This window comes from Protopterus annectens, chromosome 1.part2 (assembly GCF_019279795.1).
Source record: "Protopterus annectens isolate FY-2018-M chromosome 1.part2, PAN1.0, whole genome shotgun sequence".
NCBI classification, from domain to species: Eukaryota; Metazoa; Chordata; order Ceratodontiformes; family Protopteridae; genus Protopterus; species Protopterus annectens.
The window spans coordinates 401,963,931-401,989,742 of record NC_056727.1 but is presented as its reverse complement, the minus strand read 5'-3'; the positions used below and the strand labels follow the sequence as shown (position 1 = coordinate 401,989,742).

At 39.3% G+C, this 25,812-nt stretch overlaps 1 protein-coding gene across 1 annotated transcript in view; it reads right to left on the bottom strand.

Annotated features, from left to right (window-relative positions):
• ANKEF1 (ankyrin repeat and EF-hand domain containing 1) overlaps window positions 1–25,812 on the bottom strand; it is a 1,352,638-nt gene that overhangs the window by 1,200,069 nt on the left and 126,757 nt on the right. Inside the window, exon 2 of the mRNA XM_044056684.1 lies at window positions 12,301–12,686. Coding sequence (XP_043912619.1) covers window positions 12,301–12,646 — 346 coding nt within the window. The 5' untranslated portion in view covers window positions 12,647–12,686. The remainder of the gene's footprint in view (window positions 1–12,300; window positions 12,687–25,812) is intronic.

Genomic DNA, 25,812 nt, shown 5'->3' with positions numbered 1-25,812 from the left:
AAAATTTACTTTCTTATTTAGGAAACTACATTTTAAGCTAGGGATAAGTGTTTGTATTGACTTAAGCAACTTTGCTGTACTTTTAAATCTTAGCACACTTTTCTGTTTGACAGTTTAAAAGTTGATTTAAACATTCTAAAAGCATTTTTTCTGTGGAGAAACGGTGTTTAAAATATTTTGAGGGTGGCAAAAAGAAGTTATGTCTTACCATAACATTCCATCTGTGTTGTTGATCCTCATTCAGTCATTACGTATGGGTAGTGAGTTTCGACATCGGAACCAAGCCGGCCATCTTCCAAGCTCACGTCAGCCACAAACTCTCAAGCTAAACTCTTACCCACAATCCCCTCTCTCTGTTACCTCAGATCGAGTTTGCAAGTTGAAAAAGAAGTATAGGCTACCTCTGGTCAAATTACTTAGAGAAACAGGATGATGAGATCCATTATAAGCCTTAGGAGGGGGAAGGAGGAAGTGTCGTAATGACTGAACGAGGATCAACAACACAGATGGAACGTTATGGTAAGACATAACTTCTTTATCTGATGTTGTTAACCCTCGTTCATTCCTTACACATGGGACAGAGTCCCTAGCTACCTTTATTCCTGGGAGGCTCTTATGGAAGGACATTCCTGAGTACCACTGAACCAAAGAAAGCTCTTCCTGTGGAAGCCAAATCCAATTTGCAAATATTGATGCAGGTATGAGGTCTAGCCCAAACTGCAGTTGCACTAATGTTACTCAAAGAAGCTCTAGTACGGAAAGCAGCAAAGGTTGCTACCGACCTTGTAGAAAGAACCCTTACGGGTGTAGCTAAAGGGATATCGTGCTCTTTGTCAATAAATGTTACACAGTCTTTCAACCATTTAATCAATGTGACCTTAGATATAGCACATCCTAATCTAGGTCCAGAGAAAGCCAAAAACAACTGATCTGATTTGCGATAAGGCTTAGTTCTGTCCAGATAAAAACAATTTTGTCTCTGGATGTCTAGTTATGTAGATAGCACTCTCCTCTGAATGATTGGGAAAGAAAACTGGCAGGTCAATGGTTTGATTAATAGACATTTCAGAAATCACTTTTATTAAGAATGTAGGATTAGTTCTTAGTGATACTCTGTGTTTATGAAAAAACAAGTAGGACTGCTTGATGTGTAGAACCTGAAGTTCAGAAATACATCTGGCAGAAGTAATAGCGACCAAAAAACCCCCCCAAAGTTTTCCATGATAGTAACTTGAGGTCGCAAGAAGAGACTGGTTCAAAAGGTGGCACTATCAAGCTTGCGGGACTAATAACAGGTCCCATGATTGAATAGGTTGTCTGAATGGGGGTTATAAATGAATTACACATTTTAGGAAGGTTATATATAGCTTGTGTGACGTAAGGGAAGAGTCTTGATAGCCATTGTGAAAATTAGATACTGCGGCTAACTGAACTCTAATGGCAGAAGCTCATAGCCCAGACCGAAAAGGATTTGATAAGTATTCTAGTACTAATGTTAGTGGTGTTGAAAGGGGATCCAGTTGTTTGTCTTTAAAAATTAAACCTCTTCCACTTGGTGTGATAAATATTCCTGGTGGAAGGTTTGTGAGATGCAATAGGTATGTCCCTTACTGTGAAAGAACGATCATTCTGCCCGGCCATCACTAAACTGTGAGCTTCAGGCTGTTCAAGTTGGGGTGGATCAGGTTCTGCGGATGGGAGATCAGCTGTGAGGTTGGACTGAGTTTCCACAGTTGATCAAGCAGGTGAGGCTCTAGAAAAGGAAACCAAATTTGGCAAGGCCAAAATGACACTTTCTTTAGGAACTGGGGACTGAGGAGAAAAGGAGGGAAATGCATAAACCCAACCCGAGGGCATCCCTGGGTGACTGTTCCTGTGGGGGAATGAGGATGAAGTAGTAGTTGCATTTGTGGTTGATTGGGGAAGTAAATAGGTCACAGCAAGGGTGACTCCAACGGTTGAAAATCTCCGCCGCTATCAAAGGATTCAGGAACCACCCGTGAGGTTGTAGAATGCACCTGCTCAATCTGTCTGCTGTCACGTTTGAACTCCCAAGAATGTGTGTTGCTATCAGGAAGCAGTTGGTGGTAATCGCCCAATGCCATATTCTCATGGCCTCCCGACAAAGAGAGTAAGATTTGGTTCCGCCTTGTTTGTTGATGTAGCAGACTACAGCTATGTTGTCTGGATGTATTGTAATAGTCCCTGATGGAAGGAGGGAGTGAAATGCTTGCAACGTTAGAAGCACTGCCCTCAATTCTAGGATATTATGCAGATGGGCCTGCAGTTTTGATCACATGCCTTGGACTGCCTTCCCCTGAAAAAATTCTCCCCCCATAAGGGAGGCACCCATTGTTACAGTGACCTTGGGCTGTTGGGGGGGGGGGGGTGAAAGGACAGTACTATTGTAACGAGTTCTGTGATGTCCACCAGGCTAAGGCCTGTTGGTATCTCTGAGTTCTTCAGAAACACCACAAGGTTCAAAGGAAGACACAGAAGTAGTTTATATCCATCTTTTATTCTTTCCGTCCTGGTACATCAGCTGTTCGCCTTCAATGGGACACACTTTAACATTTTCAGTGTTCTTTTATATATGCATTAATTGATTAATTAAGCATAATTATATCAAACATTTTAACTCTTTCACCACTGAAACATATTCCAGGGAAAGAAATACTTACATTTTTAACTATTTAAAACTCATTTTTTTTCCTTTTTCTTAATATACAAAATTTCTAATATTTATTACAAAATATAAACTTAGAATAAACACTCCAAATTTAAATAATTAATGAATTTCATTTATACAATAAATTCTTTTCATTTAAAGAAATATATAAATATAACAACCTATTAGTCACCTTAACTTTTCAAATATTACAAAACTTCATTTTTAATATATAATAAATCAACAGATATAAGTTAAATTTCATTTGAGCTCATTAAATCTCCAAATTCATTCCCTTAGGGAATAAAGTATGATACTCAATAATCATTCTCTGTAAAAAAGCTTGTTTAAGGCTGCTTTATAGTTTCCTTTACAAAAGTGGGGCCTAGCTAATACACTGAATTTAAAACTGTCATTCTCACCATAATGTATGCTACAAAAATGTGCAGCTACGGGACTCTCTAAATTGCCCCTCCTTATGTCATCCAAATGTTCCAAGATACGAATCTTAATCTGCCTGGTAGTTTGCCCAATGTACCACTTTGCTGGAACACAGTCACAACCTAAAATGTATACAACACCTGATGACCTACAATCAAACCTCTCAAAAGCAGTGTACTTCTTTCCATTTATTTTCACCCCGTGCATATTTTTAATTTTATTACAGACGGAACATTTCCCACAGCTATACATCCCCACATTACTAACTATTTTAGTTTCAAATTTTCTATTCAAAATCTCTTTTAAATTCGGATACCTTTTGTAAGAAAAGTTGATGTGTTTAGGAAAAAGATGACCTATTACAGGATCTTCACTCACCACATGCCACAAATCCCTGATAATTTTTTCCATAATACCTGAAAAATTAGAATACTTGGATACAAAAAATAACTTGTTTAGATCTAATGCATTTTCAAAATCAAATGCATACTCATGCCTTCGTGTCCCAGATGTTCTATTTCTACACAATCTATATTTTATAGATTGAAGCTTATCATGCTCATATCCACGTGAAATTAATCTTTCCAAAATTTCATCACACACCTCCTCCCAAAGATTTTTATTCGAAGTGTTCCTTAGATTCCTTTTAAATTCCCCTTCCGGTATAGCCTTAATCAAATGTGCAGGGTGCATGCTGCTAGCATGTAGAAAATTGTTAACCGAAGTAGGTTTCCTATAGGTTTTGTGCTCAACCAAACCATTTGTCCCCACATAGAATTCTACATCAAGAAAAGGAATTTGGAGTTCAGATGTGTGTGCTACAAATTTTAGGCCATGGTGATTGTTATTTAAATTCACCATAAATTCATCAAAGAGAGTCCTGTCTCCTTTACATACAAAAATCAAATCATCAATATAACGTTTAAAAAAAAACACATTATTAACAAAAAATGTATTCTGAAACATGAATTCCTTCTCGAACTCTCCCATATAGATCACTGCATAGCTGGGTGCAAAAGCTGCACCCATAGCTGTTCCTTTTGTCTGCAAAAAATATTCATTTTTCCATAAAAAATAATTATGTGTTAAACTAAACTCAAGCAAGCTTAACATAAATCTAGTGTATGGTCCTTCTCCCATCATTTTGTACACTGCTTCCAAACCCCATCTAGTCTTAATATTGGTGTAAAGTGATACAACATCAACACTGGCCCAGTAGTAATTCTCTTCCCATTTAAGTCCCTTTAAAGCCAAACAGACATCCTGAGTATTCTTAACATGTGATTGAACCTTTGGAAGAAATTTCTTGAGATGGGAGTCCAAGAAAATATTAACTCTCTCTGCAAAAGACCCAATCCCTGAAATAATGGGTCTACCTGGAGGATTGGTGACATTTTTATGAATCTTGGGTATTATATACATGTAAGGGTGTCGGGGTTCCCTCATAGTTAGACTTTTTACATCTTTACCAGTGAAAAATCCCAATCTTTCACCTCTCTCCAATAACTCATTAAGTTCACAAGAATAAGAGTTCAGTGGGTTGCTTTCTAACTTTTGATAGGTATCATCCACTAATAAATTATTAACTATGTTCTCATACTTTTCATTATTCATATTCTGAAGAATTTTGAGGTTTGGTTTCCAGTGGTGTATTGTTTCTGAAGGTATCTCTGAGTTACCTGAATCCTGTACAATAGAGAATACTGAAAGGAGTATCACTGGGTGAGCAGTAGCCACTGTAGTAGCTTGATGTGGAACCTTGGAAGGGTAACCATGGTAAAGAAGACTGCCATGAAGCCCAACAGCTGGCCAGGAAAGAGCTGGTATGAGTTGTTCTTTTATACTTTGAATTGTGCTCTGGAATAGATGCCCTGTCATATCTTATGTCCAATAGAACCCTGAAGAACTCTATAGATTGAGAAGGGGTCAGATTGGGCCTCTGTCAGTTTATGGCTATGCCTAGCATTTGTGCAATGTGAAGAGAGTATGCTGAAGCTTCTTCAAATAAATGCCTGGTGGGGGCAGTAATGAATCAGTCATCTAAAAATGGGAATACCTGGAATTGTCTTAGTCGCAAGAGAACTGTGACGACTGTCATGCACTTGGTGAACCTTCTGGGGACTGTAGAGAGTCTGAGGGGCAGTACTCAAAACTGATAAAGACTGTCTGCTGCACGGAACCAAAATTGAGATCCACAATAGGTTTCCAGTCCCCGATCTTTTTTGGTACCAAAAATAATTTAGAGTAGAATCCGGATCTTATCTGATCTGGGGGGGAGGGACTATTTGAAAGACTCTTTTTGAGGCAGCTTTGATATCTCTAATGCTGCTTCTTTCCTTTGACTGGGTGACACGTGTGGTAGATCTATGGGGGATATGGGCCAAGATTGAAGGGGATGAGATAACCTCTGGTTATTATGCGTTGTACCCAAGAAACATTAGTGATGGTTAGCCAGGGAGAAGGGTATAAGGAGAGACGTCCTCTAACTGTTTCCAGAGTATAGCAACTGGGCCGCTCTTCAGGAGCATTGATAAGATAGGTCAGAGAAGGAATCTGTGGATCCCTGGTTACGTGGACCTCCACTGCCCCAAAAGGTCATCTTCCATTTGAGTTTTCTCCTCTGCCCCTGGGGGAGAACTCAGTACGTGTGTCACGGAAACAACTCCATGATTTCTGTGCCACATATACCCACTCTTCTGATTCCTAGAGTAGCCTCGTTGAGGAGAAGAGAAATGAACACCCATGGCAGACAGGGTTTTGCCATCCTGTTCAAATTTAGCCAGAGTACGTTTTACCTTCGGCCCAAACAACAAAGAGGCTTGTATAGGAGCATAAGAAGAAGGAAGCTTTGATGCATCTGCTGCTCTAGTAGCTTCTTCTGTGGTCTGTGAAAGCAGGCGCATAGTGGAGTTGGATATCGATTCAAGGGTGGCTAATTGTGAGGCCACTAGGACATGGACATCATCAGACACAGCTCTGGTCAGGTTTTAGAGAGCTCAGAGGTCAAGTCTCTATGAAGCCTGGTGAAAAATGCCATAACCTTCAGAAACCTAACTGCAAGGGTCGGTTGCTAAACATGTTTCCCTAACCTGTCTACTGCCCAGGACATCTAGTTGGGTGACTGGGCAGTCTGGCTGTGTTCCGCAGCTCTTTCTTAGTTTCAGCTGCCAAACCTTGGCATCTACTGCAATGCCTTTGGACCAGAGAGGATTAGTTTCAGGAGAGGACAAATTTTTATATGGACTCCGGGAAAAGGTTTAAATGGAGTCAGGGGGCCTTCCAGGACAAACCGGTCAAGGTCGTTGGCAGGTGGAATAACCCAAGGGGTAGGAAGCTGCACCTGAAAGGTCTGCAGAAACCCCAACTATTCAGATAATAGGTTGGAGGGTTGCCAATCACCTCTTTATTTCAGGATTTCAAGGATGACTCTTAATGGACTCCTCAGCAGGTGGCCAAGAAAAAGTTTTCCCATCCTAAATGTCTGAGTCCTGTGCTTTGTCTTGCACATACTTATGCAATAAACTTACTCAGGGGAAAAAACTGAGGAAGACTGTGTGGTAAGTGGGTATGCCCCGAGGCTCTTTTGTCCTAAATCTGCTAGGGGTGGGTTGTGTGAACCGTAGCCCTGAGGAGGACGTGAATTCTGACAACACAGAATCGCCTACAGAGGCCTGTGCCTGGCCCACCTTAGGAGTGGGGGTCCATAGCCGATGTCGCCCCCGTTTCAGGCATGGAAGTCTCCTGGACCAAAACAGAAGTATGGACAGATGGAATCTGGAGGGTGTGATCCCTCTGATCAAAATTAGCTGATCCACAAAGCGTACCCCACGAAGTTCCAAAGAGCTACTAGTGGATCTCACAGACATTTCTGTAGGAGGATCTGATCTATCCAAAAATGGGAAAATTTGGACAGGGAGAGCAAATTTTTTTTTTTTTTTTTTTAATAAGAAGATGTCTGCACTGAGGACAACAGTGCCATATGAACTGTTGGTGTCTGCACCAACAAAAACAATATGGGGAGGGTCAGTGCTGAAGGCCTTGTCTGCACAGACCAAGTTCGGTGCCATGATAGTAATTAGTCCCATTATCAGTGCCGAAAAAAGTCTGCACCAACATGGAGGTTCAGTGCTGAGGGAGGTGCTTGGCATGGGAACATGCATCGAGACCGACTGGACAGTCGGTGTCACAGGAGTCTGCACCGAGGAATTATCGGTGCCGAAGAAGTAATTTGAACCCAGGGACAGCTCAGTTCCAAAAAAGGTCTGCACCACACTCGGTGTCGAAGATGTTTGCACCGATGGCATCGGTGTCAAAGATGTTGGCACTGAAGCCTCCATGCCGATGACGTTAGAATACAAATTGTCAGATGCTTAAATTTCTTTTGTCTCAGTTCCTAGGGTCCCCAGCGAGGGGACCATGGAAGAGATCTAGGTTTCTTGTTGTCAACCTTTTCTTTATGGGAGTGAGGAGGGGTTGAAGCCTCCGACCCATAGAAAAACCTTGAAAAGTTAAGCAGGCCCTTTAGGGTTAGGTTCATGTTATTCTAAAATAGTTCCAATTTAAAAATAAACACAATCCCGCATAGCAGATCCACAGTTAAGTGAGGCACAAGAAAACAGCACACACACAAAAGAACTTGAGTTTCTTGTCATCATTTCTTTCCTTATGGGAGCGAGGAGGGGTTGAAGCCTCCGACCCATAAACTGCATAGAAAAGCTTTAAGTAGGCCCTTTTTGATTTAACAATTAGGCACAAAATTTGCATGGCAGTATATAGTAAAGCACAGCAAAACAGTACATACTCAAACCTTATGTTCATTAGGGAAAGAGAAGAAATAGAAAGTAGAAAGCAGAAAGTACCATCAATGGTACTAGAAATACCCGAAGGTAGAAGGAAATACCAGTGATGGTAAACAGAAATACCCAAATGGGTAAAACAGTTGAGGAGTTGTCGCTAGATGTGATAAGGTAAGGGAAACCAAAAATAGAGAAAAACAGTGAAAAAAATAGCTGAAAAAAAAAACAAGTTTTAGTAACGAAATACACTTAGCTGCGAGAGAAGTGGCTTGACATGTCCGTTTGGTGACGCGGCAAATGAGATCTGAGGTAACAGAGAAAGGGGATTGTGGGTAAGAGTTTAGCTCGAGAGTTTGTGGCTGACGTGGGCTTGGAAGATGGCCGGCTCAGTTCCGATGTCGGAACCGACTACCCATACATAAGGAATGAATGAAGATTAACAACATTATATATTATATTAGAGTGCTTCTTACTGTGTTTTTATTGGAAAAAGTTACTTAAAACTGCTTTCATAATTTTATCTGCCTGTGCTGCTTAGTGCCTCTGGGAAAGAAGCACCAGTTTTGGCTTGACCAGGGAACAAAGTACCGGTCCCATGGTTGGTCCTTTTTCCACCCATAAAAAGAAAAGGTTAACTAAACACAGTTGGGAAGAGTGTTTTTACAAAAACATTGCTGGTGCCGAAGAAAGAAAATACCTGGAATCTAGTTCTGGACCTTTAATTTGTAAAACAGTATATGATAGTGCCCTAGTTTAAAAAAGTTTTAATTTCACAATTTATTACTACTTCTTCCTCTTTTTTTTTTTTTTTGGTAACCTTAGAATAAAAAGATGTTGATCATCATATTCGTATCCATCCAGACTTCAGATATTTCTTAAGGTTTCTGGATCACGATATCATATGTTCTTCATATTTATCATTGCTGCAGTAGCCTTAGCTATATGGGTTATATCCTGCCAAGGTCCAGTTTTGAAAGCTTCAGGACACCTTCCACATGCCCAAACTGTCAAACAGCTCAAGATGAGCTGACTAAAAGACAAGTTTGGGCTCAAAGCCTTTCAGCGATTTCTTGCTGCTGAAGAGAACACTCCTCTGAGGCTTGCAGTGATTGATGGTCAGCTTGTTCTTTCCTTAGTTGAGCAGATAAGTTCCCTCTGGAGAAAAATTTCTATTTTCTTATTTTTAACTGGTGTTTTATTACTTTCCTCTTCAGGAAAATTATCTTAAAGCTGGGAGAGTTTTTTAACAGATTGTTTCAAGACTGTAACATACTTTTAAATGGAGCACTCATTTCTGTCAGTTTAAAAATAGTGTTAACTAACTCATAAAATATTTTCTCTGGAGAAATTGTATTAATTTTTTTTCCATTGTGGGGGCTGCAATATCATTTGAAAGTACTTTTTACCATATTTTGTCCGCTGTTTTAAGGTAGACTCATGTCAAAAAGTTCTCAAAAGGGGTTTTGCCTAAGAGGTCTCCAAGTAAACCAGTGGCCCTCCTTGGGATCTTAATTTTGTGTTAGAAAAACTAACACTCATTCATTTGAACCAGCTAATGTGGCTGACTTGAAGTTGTTAACATGAGAAATGGTTTTACCAATTGCTCTGACTAATGCAAAATGAGTATCTGAATTACAAGCTCTAATGGTGAGTCAACCCTACCCCATTTTCCTCAGAGACAGGGTTTCTTTGAGAACTAATCCTTTTATTCTAAAGTGGTATCTGAGTTTATTGTAAGCCAAACTACCATCTCCTTGTGTTCTTCCCTGAACCCAAAAATCAGTGAGAAAAGATGCTTCATACCTTGGATGTCTACAGACAACTCAGGCACTATCTTTTCGAACAAACTCTCTCAGAACTTCCGATCAGTTGTTCATTTCTTTTGAAGGTAAGAAAAGGAGCAACCTGTGTCAAAGCAGACTATTTCCAAATCTCGGTTATAATATTTTGTTATTCTTACCACAGCAAAACTGTTCCAGATGGGGTCAAGGGTCACTCTACCTGGATCTTGACTTCATCTTTGTCTTTTGGAAAGGGCTGGACCTTATAAGGATTCTAGAAGCAGCGACTTGATCCTCTGTACATTCTTTTACAAAGCACTACAAGCTAGACTCCTTCTCCAAGTCTAGGTTAGGCTTCTCCTTCCACCTCCCAGTTGTTCTAAGCTATAGCAATCAACACATATAGCTTAGACTACTGCAGCAGTGATCAGTATGAAGAATATTGTACAATTCTGTAGATAGATGTTCAAATAATCACTGCTACAGTAGACGGTCCCACCCTCCTCCTTGTTTTTCAGTGTGTGTTTTTTATGCCAGGATATGGACATTTGTTTTCTGTTGCTCTTAGCAATGTCCTCTCATAGCTCAGCCTTTCAAAACAAACACACACACACACACACACACACACACACACACACACACACACACACACACACACACACAAAATTTATACCACAGAAAAATTAAGAAAAACTGTATTTTATATATCTAGATAGATAGCTAGACCGATAGCTAGATAGCTAGATAGATAGATAGATAGATAGATAGATAGATAGATAGATAGATCCTTCGTTTACTATAACATCTAACAATGGGACCATAATCTCACCATATATGTATACCAAACTCCTGGGTGTTATAATAGACAACAACCTCAAATATGATATGCATGTAAATCAAACTATTAAAACCATTAACAAAAAACTTGGCTCCCTATACAAAAACAAACCTTTTCTCACCCCTCTAGCAAGGACTGCCATTGCCTGTACCCATCTTCTTTCAACTCTACTCTGTACCTCGTCAATACTCACTAACTTGAACAAAACTGATCTCAGCAAACTCTCTAGCTGCTACAATCAAATTGCTAGGTTTGCCACAGGAACTCCCTCAGGACACATCATTGTCAAAACCCAAACCTCTTAGGATGGCTAGAACTCCCCAGGCTAATTCAATATAATCAAGGTTATTAACCATCTAGAAAAAAATGCCCTCCCTTAAAAACATTATCCATCCCTACAAAAACGCTAGGCCACTTTGCTCCACTACAAAGCTTTTGGTTCAATCTGTTAAAGCTAACAACCTATCTGGAGAATCTTTGATTGCAAATTCAGTAGGCAAAACTTGGAATTCGCTCCTATCTGACCTTACTCTAAACCCCTCCCTTAATCAGTTCAAAAAAAAAATCTAACCCAGTATTTTAAAACTCACTGGTTATATTCTTGCTCTATCCCTGACTAAAGCCTCATCTACTTCCATATCCCTGCAATTTTTATTCACAGCGATTTACCTCTTACATTAAAAGGTTTGAAAAGAGAAACTGTAACATCTTTGCAGATACTCTGTATATATCTGCACCTATAGGTTTGATAAGAGAAACTGTAACATATTTGTATATATTTCTGAATATAAACTATATTCTTCAAAGGCTTGAAATGTGAGACTGTAACTTGTATGTTAAAACAATATGTTTGTGCATATACTGTAACTTGCTTGTCTTTGCGAGTTTGGAACTTTTCTTCCCAGGCCTCCCCTGAAAATGGGCATGTATCCATTCGGAATATCCTTGTCAACAAATGTAAAATAAAATAAAATAAATAAATAAAATAGCTAGATAGAAATATAGATGGATAGGCAGACAGATAGTAACTGAATAAATGATTTGCTCCTTCTCAGACCTCTTTTAGTCACAATGCAAGTCTCAACGCCAAATAAAAAATGCAAAACATCAACTCACAGTTCACCATAAATGGTCAACTACCATGATATATTTTTGGAGGGGGTTAGAGGAAACCTATTCTGAACCTTCTCAGAGCCTTTATAAATATAACTTGAGACTCAAAAGGCAAAGATAAATGAAAAATGTATGCCTGCAATTCAGAGTAGCCAATCAATTAGAAACTTTTTTGATGAAGTCAGAAGAAACATAAGTACCCCTAAAACCCACTTATCTATAGGGAGAATGCACATAATAGATATTAGCAGATCAAGACTAAATCCCGGACACTAGACCTGCGGCACAGACATAGAAATTTAACCAATGATCCAGCATATCACCATTGCATTTCAGCCTGTATAATTGTATTTCTCACTTTCATGCACTTACATAACCATACATTCACAAATTTCTCCTTTATTTCTTTCTTACTCCATCCATAGCACACTATCTTGATATGTCTCTTTCTTTGGTATAATTTTCTGTCCATACTGAATAACATGCTAATCCATAAGGTAACAAGGTTAGTATGTATTAGGATAACATTTAGAACTAGAATCTCATTGTACAGACTTTCTGCAAACAAGCAGTTCGTTTTAGTTATTTGCTGAAAAGTACCATCATAACAGTGGTATTTTTTTAATAGATTAAAAATTGCTCTACCTTAGAATTATACCCTACCTTTTCCTTCATTGTCCACAACAGTCATGTCTGCATTTGCTTTCACCAACACTTCAACTATCTGATCGTGACCTAGCTCTGCAGCTTTCATTACAGGAGTACGTCCACATTTGTCTTGCACATCTGGCAGAGCTCCTAAGCCAAGTAAAAAGTTGCACATATCAATGTTGTTGGCCACTGAGGCTAAATGTAGAGCACTTTCTCCCTCACGAGGTTCAGTATAATTTATGAGCTTTGGTATTCCACACTTAACAAGTTTTTCCAGCTGATGTTTATCTTCTTGGCGGACACACTGGAGAACCTTGTAGATTTGTAAAACAGCAAGTCTTCCTTCAGCTACAGGCATGATAGCACCTCCAGATAAAATGTATTTTAGTATGCTAATTCTAGAAAGAGAAAACAAAATTTAGATATCTTAAATTTACTATGTTTACATATCAATAACAATCATGAAGAGTGTCCTTGTTAACACAGGCTGTTTGAAGGCTTGTTTGGGAACACAACTTTTTTTTGTTTAAATCTAGGACTGATAAATGTGAAGAAGCTTCCCTCCATTTTATTGAGACTAAACTGGATGAGTTGCCATCTAGTAGAGTTCAGCTCAGTGAAGCTGAACCTCCTGACCACTCTTTTCCATAGCAAATCACTGCTGGTGCAATATACCTGTCTGTACCAGTAGTGAGTCTTTCCCTTGCAAGATTTCTTTTTTATTCTTATTAATGTTAACAAAGAGTTGGTATGGATAAGCATGTATGGCATCTCTCACATTTGTTTTCCAATCAGATGAGGTTACATCTAAAATGAGGTTGTTTACATATGGCTGTAACCTTCTTCAGATATAACTCAAAGAACCATAGTAGAAATGTTTGAAACTCTAGTGCTTTTACTCTTACAACATAAAACATGGAAGTGCCAACTCTGTGCCATATGGGAATAAAGCCCTGCATATGACTGATACAGACTGTTTGAATAGCAGCTCAGGCACTGAAAGAATGAGACAGGAGTGGATGACAGTTAACGGACAATGTTATCTCGCCTATCCTGGTGGAAAGAAGTGGTGGGATTAGTTGTTGAACACCAACATCCATGGCACCAACAAAACCAGTGACATTAGGACAGAAGCCTTCACAGAATGAGAACAGAAGTGTGCACATGCAAAAGGAGAGCATGAAATCCTGCATAATGATAAGGTTCTCCAGTCAAGAGCAGAATTAAGGCCTCACTAGTAATGCCATTATTGCCAGGATGTTCGTGAGAATGCAAACAACCTCCATGGCTACCTGTATGATGGCCCTTCTGGTTGGTTCTTGACCCTCTGCTGGTGATACCCAGAAGAAGCGGAATGAATGGAAGTAAGACCAATAGCAGGAGGATTTATGGTTAGTAGGCATTCAAGGAAAAATTATATACAGAAAATATGCAGTGAAAATTGTTATGTTTGTATGTTGAAGTACATATACACATGGGTATTTCTGTAAGCATGTCTTTATAACAATTTAAGGAGTAAATAAAGTTTAAATGTGTACCATCTCTGACTCTGAGTCACATTAAGCATCACAGTTATGCTATGTTGTGCAAATACATAAAAAGTGGTATTAAGAATGAATTATATGTGTAACAGAAATCTCTGATTTTAGATGGCAATATCATTTTTTTAATTTTTTAAAATTTAAGTTAACTTACTCAGAAGATGAAACAAATGTTCTAGATACCACAATTGATAAAGAAGGGATGAATGTATCAACCTGTATTTCTAGGAAAGAAGTGCAAGCAAATGAATATCTCCACAGATGAAGTATGCATCCAAGTCATGCCTATAGAGACATAGTTAAAAGCCAATGTTTGAGAGCCGGTAGATTAACTACGAATGAAGCTACTTATAGTGCAAGTGTGGAATTTATGACAAAAGTATTTGAAGAAAGACATTATGAGGGTTGTTTATTGACAGAAATGTACAATGATGAAAGTAATGAGAGGTAGGGTCAAGTTAAATCATTGTTGTCAGATGTTGCTGAAGAAATTAGTATTTATAAAGATAATTCTACGGCCAGAATGCACTATTTAATGAAATATAGTTCTAGAACTAAAAGGATTATTAATATTATTAAACAGAATTGGCCAATATTAACCACTATACCAGAGTTAAGAGAATGGATAGGGGAGAATCCTGAGTTTGCATATAACAGATGTAAAGATTTGAAGCAATAGTTATGTTATAAGGATTTAAATTGTAGAAAGGTTAATTATTTTACTAAAAAGAGAGGAACATTTCCATGCTATAACTGTTCTTTTTGTAAATATATATTAAAAAAAGTCAATTTTATCCATTCAGTTACTAAGAAGGAATACATAGTTAACTGCTTTGCAACATGTGTTACAGATAATGTAGTTTATCAAGCACTGTGTTCATAGGTTCATATGTGTTTACTAGGCTAATGACCACAAAGGCCTTTTGAAGCCTAGCCATACATCCCAAATATCTGACAAGTTCTGGAACCCTTGATAAGTGTAAGCAGGGATTTGGGAGATCAACCATTTACAGGTCACCTGTGTCCACTAGAGACATAGGTGCAAAACCAGGGATGAATTTCCAGTTTCCCATTCAATTGTCCAAGTTGCACTTGAATTGTGTTAGGGAGGAACTCTGCTTCACACGGATGGGAAGCCTGTTTCATAGATGTGGTAGTCTCTGGGATACATACCTATTTCTCCAGCAGGACCTATTTATATCACAGATAAGGTTTACGTCTTTAGAATGGGTAATTCTGGTTCTGGTTGTTTTGTGGATAAGCAGGAGGTCCATCAGAGTGGGGTCTGACAATGCCCTGTATGCCAGGCATAGATCTCCTCTCAAAAGCCTGTAGCAGGCAGAATACAGGGATAGGGGGCTTTAGGCAGTCTGCATATGACATTTTACTTACACCCTGTATTCTTTTAGTGAGGAACCTCTGTGGATGTTCCAATTGTTGGATATGCCTCGTTATGTATATATCAAAGGGGGCATTGTACTCAGTGACAGGTCTGATGAATGCCAAATACACTGGAACAATGACTTCCTTGGACTTAGATACCATACCTTTATTTATAAGTTGTGCAATATAGAATGATTTCCTCACCGCTGTAGACACATGATGGTCAAAGGCTCGATTACTATGTGTGTCCCTAAGTCCCTGACTACTGGGACAACTTTAAAGGGTGTGTTATCAATATGATAGCTACCAGGAATGGATGACTTCCCAAAGGATACTATTATGCATTTCTTGGCATTTAGTTTTAGTACATGGCTCTGTCACCAGTTGTTTGCCTGTGTCAGCCCCCCCTAGAGCACATATGTGTCAGTGTGAGATTCAATGATAGCTCCTAATTTGCAATCATCTGCAAATGTAGTCAGTCAGAGACCACTGTCATTGGCCCTGGCTTTTGAGAAGTAAATGCCAAAAAGGAGGAGTCCAAGGACTGATCCCTGAGGGACTCCACTTGTGACTGGCCTCTTTGTAGAGGTGGACTTCCCAAGTTTAACTTCCTGAGTCCTGTCTGTGAGCCAGTTGGCTATCCACTAGGTGACATACAGGTTTGTACCTAACCTCTTGAGTTTGTCAACAATGCCCAAGTGGGGTATTGTGTCAAATGCCTTGGCCAGGTCAGGGTAAGCAGTGTGAACAATTTTGCCCTCATCCATTGCTTTGATGATCTTCTCAAAGAAGTCCACCAGGTTGAGTAGACATGTTCTTCCCTTGATGAAACCAAATTGGGTTTGGTCCAATGTCTGGAGGTTTACTATATCTCTGTTGATCATCTTCATGATAATTCTTTCCATGGCTTTACATAGAAGACTAGTGAGACTTATGGGTCTGTAGTTTCCAGGGTCTGTAGATAGCACACCTTTGTGCAGAGGGATGACTGTTACCTTTTTCCATTCATGAGGCATGAAACCTGTTTGGAGGCTACAGTTAAATAGTAATTCCAAAGGCCCTAATAGGTCAGGTTTAATGCTATTTAGAAGGCATCCTGGGATATTGTCTAGGCCCATTGATGCAGTGTTCTTAGTCTTAGAGAGAACATTAAGGACCTGTTCCCTAGTGATAGTAGGGGGAGTTGTATTTGATGATATTTCCTGAGGGAAGGAAGAGCGGGAGAGAGGAGTAAAGTTGGAGCTGAATTATTTATTAGCCAGGAGGTTTGTTATGTCTTCTGGCTCAGTATAGGTGGCTAAGTTTACACTAAGCTCTGCACACAACTGTGTATTGCCTTTGAGATTGTGGATATAGCTAAATAATGTTTTGTGGTTGTCCTTGGCCTGGGAGGCCAAACTTACTTCAAATTTCCCTTTGGTAGACTTTATTTGTCCTCTGAGTTGTTTGTTTAGTTTGATGAGAGTGCTTTTCTCCTGCTGGGTGCTGCACCTACTAATTTTTGCCATAATTTTCTTTCTCTGTTATACAGCCTATTGATTTTGTGATTCCACCAGGGTGGCTTGTTTTTTGAATTATTTCTGTGCTTCTTCCTGGTGGGTACAGCTGCCTCTGCGCAGCTATTAACATGCTTGTACAGGGTTTCTATGAATAGGTGTGCATAGGCAGCAGTGTTCTCAGGGTTTATGGGGGTTTGAACTTTTGCCAGGTTCTCATTTAGTAGCAGGAGGTTAGCCTTAGAATAGTCCCTGAATATTCCAGGTTTAGCTGAGGGTCCAGGTTTTATTTTTAGTTCAAAGGAGACCATTTTGTGGTCTGACCTTACCAGGGAAGGCATTATAGTAGGGGGTGTGCAGCACTCTCCCATATTAGTGAGGGCCAGATCCAGTATGGTTGCACCCCTGGTTGGTGTATTGACTATCTGGTCCAGGGAGTTTGTGCTTACAAAATCCAGGAATCTCTGTGCATGTACATTTGGTATTGTATAAGATTCCCCAATTAATAGTGGGGTAATTAAAGTAAGTCACCCATGAATACGGTATCGGCTTGGAGGGTTAATGTTTGCAATAAGTTAAAATGCATGGCATGGGTTTCCTGGGTCATAGAGGGGGACATATAGCTTGCAAGGAAGTGGTATTGGATTTTGCCTATGGTGATTTGAACATGTAGCAGCTCAAGCGCAATGTCTTGTTTGACCAGCCTTGAAATATATTTATCTTTGATGTAAATAGAAGGGTCTACCTGAAAACACCAAAAGTCCACAACACCGACAACGACAACACTGACACCGGAAGATTGACAATGGAGAAGACTGAAAGTTGAGAATCCCAATGTTGAGAACACCGACATGTTAAGGTAAGTGTGAGAAAGGGATGGACGTTAGGGTCAGGGTGTGGGTAAGGTAAGTGCGTGATAGTGACAGACATTAGGGTAGGGTGCGGGTCAGGTAAGTGTGTTATAGTGACGGACTTTAGGTATAGGGGTGGGTAAAGTGAGTTAGGGTTAGGGTGCAGGTAAGGTAAGTGTGCGATAGTGATGGACTTAAGGGTTAGGGTTGGATTAAGTGAGTTAGGGTGGTTAGGGTGTGGGTAAGGTAAGTGTGCAATAGTGACAGACCTTAGGGTTAGGGTTTGGGTTAAGGTTACTGCATAGATAGTTGTGTATGTAAGGTTTAGTGTAGGTTTGTAAGATTTTTGGTGTGCTTGTGTTGTGTGTGTGTTTTTCGGGAAAGGTATTTGTTTTGTTGATTGTCAGGATTGTGGTTTTTCGGGCATGTGAAGTTTTGTGTTTTTGAACTTTCGGTTTTGTCGTGTCGGTTATTTCGTTTTCAGTGTTTTGGCATGTCGGTGTTATCAGGTAGACCCAAATAGAGACACCTCCACCTTTTGTCCCTGCCTGTGTAGTAGCTGGCGTAAATGTGTGGAAGGCATTAAAGCCTAGCACTGTCGGTGTGCTCTCCATGGCTTTAAACCATGTCTCAATGACCACACAGATGTCAGCATGTCCTAGTTTTTCATAGGAAAAGTAATAGAAGGTTAAAAGAATTTCAGAGCACTTAACAGATATTAGGTGAAAGGGCCTTACTAATTCACTTGTTAGGCATATGGAAGAGATGGTCCACAGCATACATTTAAGTTTAGAGTTATACAAAAAAATTGTTATGATTTGAGAAGGGTGATCTTGGGCTGGAAATGGAAGTTACAGAATACAATTGGATTGTTTGCTTAGATGCTGACAAAAAGCCAGGTTCAAATTATACAGCTAGTATTAAACCTTTAATAAAAAAAGAAACAAATTAATTTATAGGTGTTTCTCTGGCTGCGTAATTCATAGTTTATTTACTTATTTATTTTCGTTATTTATTCTCATTGTTTTTATATATATATTTTTAAATGTGTTATGAAATGTCTTTAAAAACAAGTTATGTACTCACCATAACATTCCGTCTGTGTTATCCATTTTCATTTTTCCTCAACAATTGGGTTTGGATTAAACCCTCAGATCCGACTTGGCCACTTTTTACAGCTCGGGGCTATTGGAACTCTCAAGCTCCTCCCTTACCCACAATGCTCTATTCCCCAACATACCTCAGATCTTGTTTGCTGGCCTTATAGCTTCATAGGAATATTAGAACACTAGTATGAGAAACCAATACCTGAAGCTCAAAAGAAGGAACACTGGTTCCCTTATAACTTTCTCGTTCTTTCAGAAGTCATATACTAAAAGGTAGGGGGTTGGTGGGAGGGGAGTTGAGGAAGAATGAAAATGGACAACACAGATGGAATGTTATAGTAAGTACATAACTTCATGATATGCTGTAGTCAATTTTAATTCATTCCTCAACAACTGGGACAGAGTCCCCAACTACCTGAATTCCCAGGAGGACTCTAAAGAAGGATATTCCTGAGCACTGTTGAGCCAAAGGCTGCTCTTCGCCTCAAGATCCGATCTAATCTGTAATGAGTAATAAAGGTATGATGATTAGCCCAAGTACTAGTCACACAGATATCGTCCATGGAAGACCTGGGTAAAAATGCTAATGTTGTTGTCATGGACATGGTTGAATGGGCTGTCAAAGGTTTAGGCAAAGACAAGCCCAATTTGTTATAAACAAAGGATATGCAATCAGTGAACCATATGGCAAAAGTTACTTTTGCAACTGGCTTGCCTAATTTCAATTCTGCAAAAGAAACAAACTAGTGATCTGTTTTTCTGAAAAAAATGTTCTATGCAAATAGAAGTAATTGTCTGTGAATGTCCAACAAATGTAACATGTATTCACCTTTGTTTGTGAAATTTGGGAAGAAAACTGGAAGATTAATGGACTGACTGATGTTGAATTCTGACACCTCCTTAGGAAAAAAGGAAGGATTGGTTCATAGTGCTACCCTGTCTCTACGGAATATTAAATAAGGAGGCTTAAAAGACAAGGCTTGAAGTTCAGAAAGTCTTCAAGCAGAGGTTATAGCTACCAAAAAGATAGTTTTCCATGTAAAAAATTCAGTTCACATTTTGCTGCTGATTCAAAGGGAGATTGAGTCAAAGCTTATAATATTAAATTTAAATCCAATGATGGAGTTGGATCGTTAAAAGGTGGACTCAAAAGAAAGGTACCCCTTACAAAGTTTTGAGGAAACTAAGGTGGAATTCTTAACTTCTATATGAAATCTAGAAATGGCAGCTAGTTGAACTTTAATAGTTGAGGAACTAGCCCCTTCATTAAAGATCGTTGCCAGAAACTCAAGAATTTTATGTTTTGGTGCTGAAAAATGGTCAATGCCTTTTTGTTGAACCCAGGAAACAAATATTTTCCATTTACTTCTGTAAATCTTCCTAACCCGCCGTAGTGGTGCTGCGGTAGTGTTGTCACCTCATAGCAAGACATTGTCGCGTTTGATTCTCAACTAGAGCGTCTTCTGTGTGGATGCATGCGTGAATGGGCATGCCTTCATTGAAGGTTGTGCGTCAGGGAAGTAACTTGGCATGTAAAAATCCACTACCAAGCATTAGAGGACCGAAGTTCTACTGTGGCAAGCCGAAAGACACAACAACAAATTCTGTAAATCTTCCTAGTGGAGGCTTTATGGGAAGGTAAAACTATGACAGACAGAGGAGGAGAGTCTAGGTTGTCTGGCTATCAATGGAAGTGGAAAAAAACATGCGGTCAGCATTAGGTTTAAGAAGTCCGGATGAATCATGTATGTCGGGTGAGACAGGAGGGCTGGAATTGGATTCAGAATCCATGGAGGGTAAACTAGATGAGGCCAAAGAAAGGTGAACTAACTCTGATGAGGCCAATAGGGGGGTCAAAGAGGATGATTTTGCTCTTCAAATGAGATGCTTTCTGGAGAAATTTGGGGATTAAGGGACTAAGGGAGTTGGGGGATATGCATAGAGGAGACTGGGGGACCAATCATGAAGGAGATCATCTCTCAGTGGCTCCCCTGGTGGGGGGATCAGGGCATTGAACCTGCTGCACTTGATGTTGAGTGGAGATGCAAAGGGGGCATAGCAAGGTTGTCCCCATTGGTGGAATATCTTTTCTGCAGCTTTCATGTCGAGAGACCACTTGTGAGGTAACAAAATGGACCTGCTCAACTTGTCTGCTGTCACATTGGATTTCCCCAGAATGTGCATTGTTTTCAGAAATTGATTGGATGAGAGCACCCATTGTCACACTCTTAGAGCTTCTCGACACAAGGGGTAAGATCTTTTTTCCCCTAGTTTGTTGATACAGTATACCACCAACATATTGTCCAATTGAATCACAATAGTCCCAAAAGGGAGTCTTAAAAGCAGAGGCAGCTGGTGATTTCAAATTAAAGGGGAGGGCTACAGGAGACAGCTGAATGGGTGGGGCCAATGGGAAGGGGCATGGCCAACTAGAAAGGGGTGTGGCTATGCTCAAAACTACAACAACTGGAATTTTAATTAAATACACTGCCCTGGGTGCCAAACCATCATTACAAAAGTCCAATCAAGACAAAATGAAGTGTAGAAGAAAAAAATATTTCAATGCATTGGCTACATGACAACTTACTTAATATCTAGATGGAAACACAAAGGTTGTGATGCATGAAAAAAATAAATTACTTTTTAAATACATTATTGGAATGCCAGTCAAAATCAAGTATAAAAAAACAAGCAGCACTCAACTCAAACCACTTCTTGCACTGCAGTTCTAATTATAATTTATATTCAGCTTTATAAAATTACCAAGTAACATTCTGAAATTAGTAATCTCTGTGTGACACCCCCACTTGTAAAAATGTTTCTTATCCAAAAAAGACCTACTGCCTGTCAAGAACTATTTACTTGTTTCATGGAGAAGACATGATCAATGTAAAAAATGCACAGCAAACAAGAAACAAGCTCAAGATAAACTGCTTAAAGGATTACTGCACAGGTTATGGACCACACATGATAGATTGGCATTCTGTTTAGATTATGGGTAAAGCCTGCAAAGATGACTGCAAGTCTCTAACAAATGTAATGAGCTTCTGAAAATACTGTAATCCCGTCCTTTATTACAAATACAGTCATATGCATTTCAATACCTAAGGCTTATAAGTTATCTAGTTATGTAAATATTCTCTGCATGGCAACAACAAAAAGGCTTTCAATGTTGGTAATTCTATAGCAGCATGCTTATTAAAGCTTACTTGCATCTTACAATCTCCGACAAGCTTACCTGATGGTCATTAAAGCATTGCTACTTAAACACAGAGCAACGGCATTGCAACAGCATGCATTTTCTGAATAATAAGAAGCATAAATCAACAGTATAAAAATAGGACAGAAAACCAGAACATTCTGCAAAATCAAGGACAGATGAAAAGCCACAGTCGTACTTCTGGTCTACCTTGGATGGGGGAATACTTTGCACACTTACACTGCATAACTGCTCCTTGCCTTGCTTGGACACATCCAGAGCCACTAAAATGAGGAGTGGGGTGCAACAAGTATGTCACAATTTGAAATGTCTCTGGCTGACACTGATGGCTCTGACACTCATACCTCACAACCTCAGAATAAGAAGTCTGGACAAAGCCAAACACAGAAGTGGGACACAGGCCCAAATAAGGACAATTTTTAAATATTGCTCTTATAAACTTAGAAAGTAGTAGGTCTTGCCTTAGTATGAATTTTCTGAAGGGTATGAAATCTGAAACTCAAATGTCTGCCATTATTTTCTAATTTCAATCTTTAATGATTTGCCACTAATTTGCCAAAAAACCACAATGTTATGAAAAACAGATCAAAAACATGATGCAAAAATATAAAATTGCCACAAATAACAGCTGGGAACCTGTCAAAGAAGGGACACCTTTTTAATATTAGTACTGTTAACTTGAGCAACTGACAAAATAAGAGCATATTCATGCATTTCCGAAATAAAAGTAATCTATAACTCTGATCATTACAGCTATTTATAATTGTAAACCCTCCACGTTTTCTTCCAAAATTGCCATTTTGCAGAGGGATTATTAGGAGGAGAATAACATTTTGAGCCAAAATTGGGGACAGTTGAGAGGTTTGGATATTCCTAATTCTATAAAGCGATTTATTTGCAACCTCTTAATGCAGGAAATCTGGACAAGGCCAAATATATTGGGGGAACATACAAACAGTACTAAAAATTGCTCTTGTTTAAACTTAAGACAGTTAATAGAATAACAGGTTTTGCTTTAGCATACATTTTTCTGAAGGTTATGACGTCTGAAACTCAATGTATGTCATTATTTAGTGACTTCATTCCTAAATGATTTGCCAGGAAACCACAAATTTTATGAAGAACAAACCAAAGATAAGAAACAAAAATCTATTCATGCTGCAAAAATCTGGACTGTTGAGAGGTATAGTTCAGCTGTGGCCATCTTTGAATTTGCTGCCCTTCCCCCCTCACAAAATCATGGTCGAATGGAGACTCCCCCCTGCAGCCATTACAATGTCCCATTCCTTGGTTATTTTGCCCCATTTACCATAAACACTGTAATCTGCATAATGCTTTACTTCTGCAATGATTTGGATTTCATTTGAAAGTTTTATTTTGCATTTTACAGCACAAACTAACAGATATCTGCTAAACAAAGCAATGCAGTCTCACAATGAAAACAGACTTAGCATTAAAACTTCTCTGCCCTTGAAACTCACATTCATTGAAACAGCACTGAAACCCACATTCAAAGAAAATACATTTTGCCAGTGTCAGATAAAGATTAACTTAGGGCTGTTTACAAATCATAGGCCCCTTGAACATGAATGCGCTTTGATACACCTTCCTGATTGTATTAAATTATATTCCTTGTACAACACAATACAGTACAGTTGTTAGACGGCATTTTAAATTTATTGTTTGGAACATTTATCTAGTAAACTATGAAACAAAATGCATGCACCATTAATAACAAAACTGCCCAATTCAGAACATTTCCATCATAAAAAAGTCTACTCAAACTTCTACAGTCCACCAGTATCAATAAATATGCACAATCTCTGAAGAAGTGAAAGTCATCTAAATAATTCCACATTAACGAAATCTGTAACTAATGAAGAGGTTGCTGCTAGCAAACAACTTTATATGTCATTGTTTCATCTACAAATAAAATGCCTGTTGCCCTTGAGGAATAAATTGCCTATGTTGCATTAAAAAAATGATAAGCTAGTAATATTGCAATAGGGAATGGATGGCAAACTGATAACAGGTTCATAGTTACTAGGTATCTTCACCGAAAACAACTGCAGCATCCACCCCTTTTACAACACAGTACAGTATCAGCAATGCATCTACCTACTGTGGGAGTAGAACCCACAGCCTTCTGCATCAAAAGCAAGAACACTACTTCTTGTGCTATTAACAATACAAGCCGACTCAGCATAAGTAGCACTAAACTTTTGTTCCCTTGCAGTTCTCAACTCCTTGTAAAATCTATTTGACATTCAGCTGTATCTCTGAACTTTACAGCACAAGAAATCTGGAAAAAGCCAACATTTATTGGGGGGGGACAAAAGCCCAAAAACCAGGGACACATTTTAAACATTGCCTGTATAATGTCAGAAAGTTGCTAAAATAAAATGCTGTGTTACCACCATACATTTCACTGCCAAGTCTTGAATCCAGGGGACCCTGTGCAAAACAGTCAGAGTAACATACCACTATGCCAAATCATCTGTTTTGTGAAAGAGAGAAAGACTGAAACTTAAATGGCTACCATTTAGTGAATTAAGTTCTCACAATAGCTGTCAACCTCTTAGCACAAAACACCTGAACAAAGCCAATAATGGGGGAATACAGTCCCAAAAATAGGGACACATTTCAAATATCCATGTTATAAACTTAGAAAATTGCTAGAATAAAAGGTTTTGTGTTACCATGTACTTTCTGAAGAATATGAAGTTTGAAATTCAAATGCCTGTTATTTTTATTTAACATTTGTTAACCAGGAAAGTCTGACTTGAAACGAAAAACTATTTTCAGCAAAGCAAAACACTCCATGCACATGTTCTTTGTAAGATGGGAGAACATGCAGACTCCACACTTAAGGCACCCCAGCCAAGAATCAAACCAGTGAACCTGCAGCTATCAGGCAACAATGCTACCAGTGCACCACAGCTCTACTGACTTGGCAAGGAAAAACAAACAGTAACCATAGATTTTATGAGGAACAGAAAAAATATGAGGCAAACATCTGCAATTTTTTTTACAAATGGTGGTGGGTAGGGAATTCAGGCCCTTGCCACCTGCACCCACAGTACAGAGTTCAAGCCTGAGTATTCTCTACCCACCAGCATATAGCAACTGGGGCATTTCACACAAACACACACACTGATCCAGTCTTCTGTAACCTCTCTGATATGTAATCTAGTCATTCCTCCTAAAAGCAGTCTTCTAATAATCCCGTCCCTGTGAAAGCAAGCTCCTCATCTCAGCCCACACAAGCTATTGGCTGGTTTCTGGCTCTGTGAGAATTTGCTGGAGGCTCCAGCCTGCGGATGACACAGTCCAGTTTCCTTCTCTTCTGTGCAGTTGACACTGCACAGACTTATGGGGCTGCAGGGCAGAGATGCCTTTCTCCTGTATCTGGACTGCCTAACACAGCAGTCTGGAGTTCTGTGAGTACCAGCAACTCCATGCGTGCATGTGTGGAGTTCCAGTACTCATGATTTTTTTTTTTAATTTTCGTCTTTCTTTTTTACAGGTGAGGGATTTTCTTCTTTCTTTTCACAGGTGGGGGGCTGCAGTCCTGCAGTCCTATAGCATGAGCCACCCCTGCTTAAAAGGCCTGCAATGCTAGTAGGAGTACTGCTCAAATTTCCAGGATATTGATATGTAAGTTTGCCTTTTCAGGGGACCATGTGCCTTGGACTGTCTTTCTCAAGAAGTGCCCCCCCCCTCCCAATTTGGAAACATCTGTGATCACTACAGCTTTGGGCTGAAGGAGAATGAAGGGACAGCCTTGTAAAACTTGATTCAATCGAATGTACTACAAGAGGTACTTTCTGCATGCCTGGGTTATCCTGATCTGAGTGGACATTGGCCATACCTCTCAACTGTACAGATTTTCACAGAATGTCCAGATTTTTGCCTCATATTTTTGCT